This window comes from Lissotriton helveticus, chromosome 2_1 (genome assembly GCF_964261635.1).
Source record: "Lissotriton helveticus chromosome 2_1, aLisHel1.1, whole genome shotgun sequence".
Lineage (NCBI taxonomy): Eukaryota > Metazoa > Chordata > Amphibia > Caudata > Salamandridae > Lissotriton > Lissotriton helveticus.
The window spans coordinates 1975447594-1975454165 of NC_136059.1; the positions used below are offsets into that span (position 1 = coordinate 1975447594).

The 6572-nt window shown below is 40.9% G+C and overlaps 1 protein-coding gene across 3 annotated transcripts in view; it reads left to right on the plus strand.

Moving 5' to 3' along the window:
• Positions 1 to 4784, plus strand: part of FHIP1A (FHF complex subunit HOOK interacting protein 1A) — a 512772-nt gene extending 507988 nt beyond the window's left edge. For 2 of the 3 annotated variants that reach the window (XM_078676922.1, XM_078676921.1), the window contains one exon: positions 3477 to 4784. In XM_078676922.1, the coding sequence (XP_078533048.1) occupies positions 3477 to 3727 (251 nt within the window). In that variant the 3' untranslated portion in view covers positions 3728 to 4784. The remainder of the gene's footprint in view (positions 1 to 3476) is intronic. The other variant, XM_078676920.1, reaches the window with a different exon arrangement.
• The last annotated feature ends 1788 nt before the right edge of the window (positions 4785 to 6572 follow it).

The window sequence follows — 6572 nt, forward strand, 5'->3', positions numbered from 1 at the left end:
CACCCCCCTAGTGACGCCACTGTAAAGGAGCTCAAGATAGCCAAAATCCAAAAGTGGGGACTTAAACATGTTTTGGTTAAAAACTACTCTGAGAACCAGGAGGAGACCGGGAACATCCTGCTTCCTATGAGCCCACGGTGCATCGCCGGGCAGATTGACTTTGCAGCTTCTCCTGCTACGCTTAACTCCACAGCAGCAAATTATTTTCAGTTGTCCTGCTCCAAAGGGGGCTGTCTTCGGCGACAGCCTTCTGCCTCGTACTGCTGGAGATTTTCGACTTCCATTTGAAGACTAAGTCTGAACATAGAAATCTTCACCATGGCTTCCAGCCAAGGCTTTCCAACAACGACTTTCCATCTTTGGACACCACCTGCAGCCTGGACTCACTGATTGTTACCTTTTCAGAACATTTTCTCAGAAATGTTTCTAAGTCCAGACGTAGGCTCTGACCGGGCCCAATCCACTTCTTGTATCTGAACCGTGTTCCATCACGGTCGGACATATTTTTGGACTTTGACCAAGTCTTACGCAACTAGAGGTCATCTGTTGGTGCGTTGATCCTTTAGGTGCTAGTTTTTACTAAAAACTTTACAAAATCATAACTCTGCTTCTACTGATTGGATTTTTGTTATTTTGGTGTCAAATAATTTATACAATTTCATTTAATTTTCTAAATTGGTGTGGAATTTTACTTGTGTTGTGTTTTTATTTTATTACTGTTTGTGTCTTTACCTTATTACTGTTTGTGTCCTGCATAAATACTTTACACATTGCCTCTAATTTAAGCCCGACTGCTTTTTCTGCTAAACTACCCAGGGTAAGGCACAGGTTAATTTTGTGACTTTCTATGGTTCACCCTGCAAGGAATTGTGGCTGTTGCTCGACCTGGGCTCACACCCCAGTCAACCAACAACCCAATTTCTAACAATAACGGATGGAGAAAAGATGTATTAAGAAAATAATGCCTATAAAAGAAATGTAACATATCCGCACGACAATGTTGGTAGGTGTACATAGAAAACCAAGGGCCCATTGCATGAAAGGATTCTACCAGGGTTTTCTCTTGCAACACAATAAGGCTGGCTGCGCTCAAACGCAATGCAATGTAATGTTTCCATCACAGCTTACCAATCACAAGTCTCAGATACGGTTAAACTATGAGCCGTTCCACTTTTGTTACAGAATGTGTAGTAATAGCACCCAATTCAGTAGTAGATGGGTTTGGGAAAAAGTATATTGACCTAACACATGGCCCTGACAACAGGTGCCACCCCCGTTGCAACTCAGATTCTGTTCTTTTCGGGGCACAGGTCCCAATTTGGACAACCATGCGCCACAACAGGGAGCGATTCCGTTTATATCGTGCTACATATATGATCGTATTAAAAGTGAAGATAAGGGGAACAAAAATTAACACAATCTGAAATTGTATGGATTAGAAAAATAATTTATTGTTGGTGCGAAGACAGGAGCCCAACAGAAATGAAAAATTAGAAAGGAGGCTCTGTACTTTGTGTCCTCCTCAGTCTTGAAGGGTATGTGTATGTGAAGCTGAAATAAATAAGTTGATTGCACAGCATGGGTGTCTGAGAGACAGTGGGTAATGCTGATGACTGTACCGCTAGGAGCTATGGTTGTGTTCCGCCATGGGAAGTTTGAGGAAGTGAGCCTGATATTTTGGCTGTATAAGAAGGTGTTTAAGTTTTTGGTTTCAGCGAGAGTAGTGCAAAGACATGCCCCAAACTACATTTTTTCAAAGAAATGAGTAAAACGGTTGAGTAAACAGTGTATTTTGTAGATAGATGTTTAAATGGGCTAGGGTTAAGAACCTAAAGAGCCTGTGGGAGATGGAAGGCTCTCAGTGCCTAATGCTATTCTTCTACATAACTGTTCTGTGATGTTTGAAGGGAAGTAGAAGCGAAATGTGAGCAGATGAACATTGCCTCTAAGGGTTGGCCAGTAAAGCAAGCAGATGAGAATGGTTCATTACCAGGTGCAGTCTGCATGTTAGTAAAACTGTAAACGGGATAAATGTAGTATCGGGCTACAAACGTAAATATATATCAGTCTCAGTGGCGGCTTGTATGAAACGGGATTGGCAGGGGGTTTAAAAATACATAAAACACTTACCTCTTCACGGATGCCATTTCTCCTTCGTTGTCTTTACTCCGCTTCTCTTCCTGACTCAGAGTCCCGGAAGCATGAAGCATATAGGCTCCCCTAAACTTTCCTGACGCTGCTGTCACCAGCATGACAGCAGCATTGTGATTGGTCTGAGCGCGGTGGTTCGGCACTCAGACAGGGACTGGCAGCCTGTGCATGTTCTCCACCAAAGGCTGTGCATTACAGCCCACTGGAGAACATTCTAAGTGTGCATGACTGTTTGGCCGGCCCAAGAGTCATGCGCACTTACTGTGCACAAATCACTCCTCCTCCCTTTGGCACCATCCCCACCCGCTCAAACTTAGCCCTGTAGCTACGAAAGATAAATGATGATAACCCTCATTTTATTTTTCCTTTTTCCACTGCTCTGAGAGCAGTGGGGTGACGCTGTTCGGCCTTAGTGGAGGAACCGTACCTGATCAGTCTATAGATGATGCTATTAACTTTTCCTAGCTTTCTCTGGTTATGGTACAGCTTGACTGTAGCAATGCTGGCCTTAGTGTAAAGCTGAATTTTGTCTTATAATGGTCAGGAAACCATGTGTCTGACTTAACCATGATCTGAGGAATATCGATCATAATACGTTCACTCTGACTTCACTGGAAAGCTTGTTCTGAAATAAGAGTCAAATTCAGGGACAGAGCTTAAGACTCACCAAGCTCTTTAAAGAACTGCTTAATAAAAAGTAAACTCGACTCTGGTTTAAAATGTAGAGAGGTGATGCCCATTTTATGGCAACACATTTTGGGAAGTTGGCATTGCTGTCCTCCAGTCCACATTTTGAAAAGCAGTTCATGCCTATCTGTTAGCCAGGGCATCCAACATTCTTAGCTAGTTGCCTTGAAGACCAGAGTCTCTTTTCTTGTATGGGTAAGTAAGCCTCCTCTCCATATGTCTCTCTAATTCAAACTCCTGGTAAAATTGCTCAGTCAAGTGAGGACTCACTGCAGAGATCTTTGTGGAGCAGGCTAGCCATTGTTGTAGATTCCAAAATGGCATCTTTTCTCAAATCAAGAAAATGAGAACTATTATGCTTAGTAACAATGACTCTACATTATGGGAGAGGTGCGGGGGTAGGGACTTTGCTTCTCAAATTTTGATTGAAAGGATATGGGTGTTCAAGGGCGTAGATGCAGTGTGCTGTTTTTTGCAGAATGTTTTATCAAATTGGCTTGCAACACAGTTCTTTTTTTTAAATATCAAGTGTGTCTATCGCCTGTGGCGCAAAACCCCTACAGAAGAAATCCACCATGGTCGGAAGCAAAACAGATTTTCACCTCTAAGTAATCTACTTTTTTGCTTTTATTTTTCAGATAAAATAAACGTCAGAGGTGAAGCAGGTGGACAGAATGTTCAAGAACCCCCCCAAAATGCACTTCAGCCTCAGTTGAGCAGCAGAGCAAAAAAAGCCATCCCTCTGCCCAGCGTACCATCTCATGTGAGGACTGCAATTCTCGGGGCTGTACTTTTCCCAGAATTCTTAAAAGAACTCGCAGCTCTTGCCCAGGAACATTCCATTTTATGTTGCAAACTGTGGAGCAACGTTGAAGATACAACTTGTTAACAGATCTTTTTATAGATTAAAAAAACAAAAATAGATTTTTTTTAAACAAAGCTGCTTTTATATATGGAAGCTATAGTTTCATACGTTACGTCCTGTAATACTTGACAAAGAAATATATTTAGGTATAGTACAGTTTATTAGGTGTCCTATTTATCAGCTATGCAAAGTTGGTTTATTTTTACAAAATGTTCTTACAGACATTTGATTTTATTTCTTTTTTAACTGTTGCATTTAAAGCACAATGACACATTTTACTTTGGGGTTGTAAATATTGACAGGCACTATTATTATTCTTTGTTTAAAAAAAAAAAAGTTCTGCAGTTTGCTCTGAGATAGTGTACCTTTTACAAGTTTTAAAGCGCAGGCAAATGTGGAATGAGTGTGAAACATGCACAACGTTTTCACAATTGCCATTTGCACACAAATGATAAATACATGAAGTTCACTCTTCTAGAACATTTACAACCCTCATATTGCCTTCTGTTTTTTGGGACAAGGAGGGACACCTGGCCTCTTACTTCCTTCCACACTGAGGGAACAGGTGCGTTCTGCAACCGGTGCACCAAACCCTTATTTATTGCCTTACAGAACAGGTACCAGCTGTCAATGGCATCAAATCACACCCGGAAGTGGGCCAAAAATGCAGGATGCATGACACTGCCCTTTGCAGGTCTTTCAATGTGCATAACTACCTAATCACAGAATCAAGCCTTACTAGGTAGACTTTCACGGTGTAACATATTTGAAAAAAACTGGATTTAGTGTGTATATTTGTTACTAGCCAATCTATAAACAACTTTTTATTTTCAGTGGTTTTTAAAGGGTGCATAGCATTTTTATTCGCAGTGATGTTTCTGAAAGGGGGTACCAGCCTTCCTATACTGTTTTAATGGCATATTGGTGGTGGATCAATCGAATTAAATGTTGAAAACACTGGTTATTTATAATTAGGACAAGTATTTTGTCTGAATTTTTGCACCTTTGTGAGAAAACGTTCTGGAGTTAAATTATTTGCAGTGGAACAGGTGAGCAGGGATGATTAAAAACTGAAAACTGCTTTGGCGACTGGTGACTTTGTTTTTGGGTATATTCTGTTTTTGGGTCAATCGGGGTTACACGAGAGACGTGTTTATAATTGTGATATGGAATTTTATTTATTTTTATTTATTTATTTAATGCAAGTTTATATAGCACAAACTTTACCCGAAGGTGTCAGAGCGCTTTACAAAAGGATCAGTTATATTACATAAGGACTTCGGAGTACATGATTTACATAAAACAGATTCCTGACATGGTCTCATATGTACCGTAAAGACTATTAAGTCCTTTAGTACTAGTGATGGGTGACTATTTTTGACAGAGTACAAAAATGGTGAAAACCACATTTTTCAGCTTTCAGGACGTGTCATTGCTAAAATAAACACCACAATGTGCTTCACATACAGTATCGGACAAGCATTTGCAAAGCTAATATGCCTCGCCTTTGGAAGGCATTAGCCACATTTTTGGCTTTGCCAGTGCTTACTGCAAATGCAGTTCTGAATTAGCAAAAAAACAAAAAGTTGTTGCATGTGCCGAACACCTTCTGCAAAAAAACACCCCGCCCACAAAAATGGCCGTCCTCGGCATGATCACGCATACACATGTGTCCGTAGGTGTCTTGACATGCAGCACACTTTCTTTTTTATTGTATGACTGGTCCCAGTATTTTGAAAGCATGCTAACGTATGTACGAACACATTACACAGTCATTTGTTACATTTTTTAATTTACCATTCCTAGATGCTGTTCCTCAATCTTGAAGCAGTAAATTAAAAAATGAGTAAAAGATTTCCAAGCGTAGATCAAAAAGGAAGTATCCCAATTGAAGTTGCCGGATAGAAAAATGTGCCAGGTGATTCAAAAAAAGGTCGAAAATGAGAAAAAAGGTTTTAACTTTGAGACATATTGGCTTTGCCAATGCATTTTAGCCATACTGCACAGAAATTCTGATGCTGTGCAGCATGGCTAAATATTTTTTTTTTAAAAGTCTTTGATGCTGCATCATTTTGTAGGCACGCGCACCACGAATGTTCAAGCTTAGAAAAAGAGGCTGCTTTATTTTTCTTTGTAGTTTCCAATTTAAGTTCGATCAGTAACTAATAATAAAAAAAGTGTGAAAGCACTTTTTTATAGTTAAAAAGGGCGGGAGAAGAAACAAAATGGCCAAACCAACAGGGGCAAAAGTAACTAGGTGGCAGGATGAAGAAGCAAAACGGGGCAGAAGGAACTTAAAGGCACAGGTGGCGGGGCAGAAGAAATGCAGGAGTGTGGGTGAAGCAACACAGGGCACAGGTGAGGGATGCAAATGATAGAGAGAGAGAGAGCAAATTGTAACAATTGTGGAGCAAATGGGTGAAACAGACAATGTGGAAGCAGGAGAGGGAGAACCACACAGGCGAGAAAGCAATTGCGGGACGTGCACGAGGGCGATCGCAACCTGGAGGGGGCAGGGAGAAGCACACAGATGACAGAGAGGCACAGAGAGTGCAGGGGAGATAAGTACATAAGGGAGATAACTGGAAGACACATGCACTTCCATGAAGTGCTTAACCTAACAGGAAACAAGTAGTGCCTGAAAAGTGAGCAGTGGAAGCATAGAAGACAAGTCATTCAAAAAAGATTATAAAGAGGCTATGCTTCATGGGAGGGACAAGCACAAGATTGACAAAATGGTAAGCAGGCAAATAAGAGTGACTGGAAATCCCAAAAATGGTAAGCAGAGGAAGAGCCCCAATCCTCTCTATGTTCTTGGTAAGCACACAGTATATGTTGCAACAGACCGCGCATGTGCTGTCTCATAGGT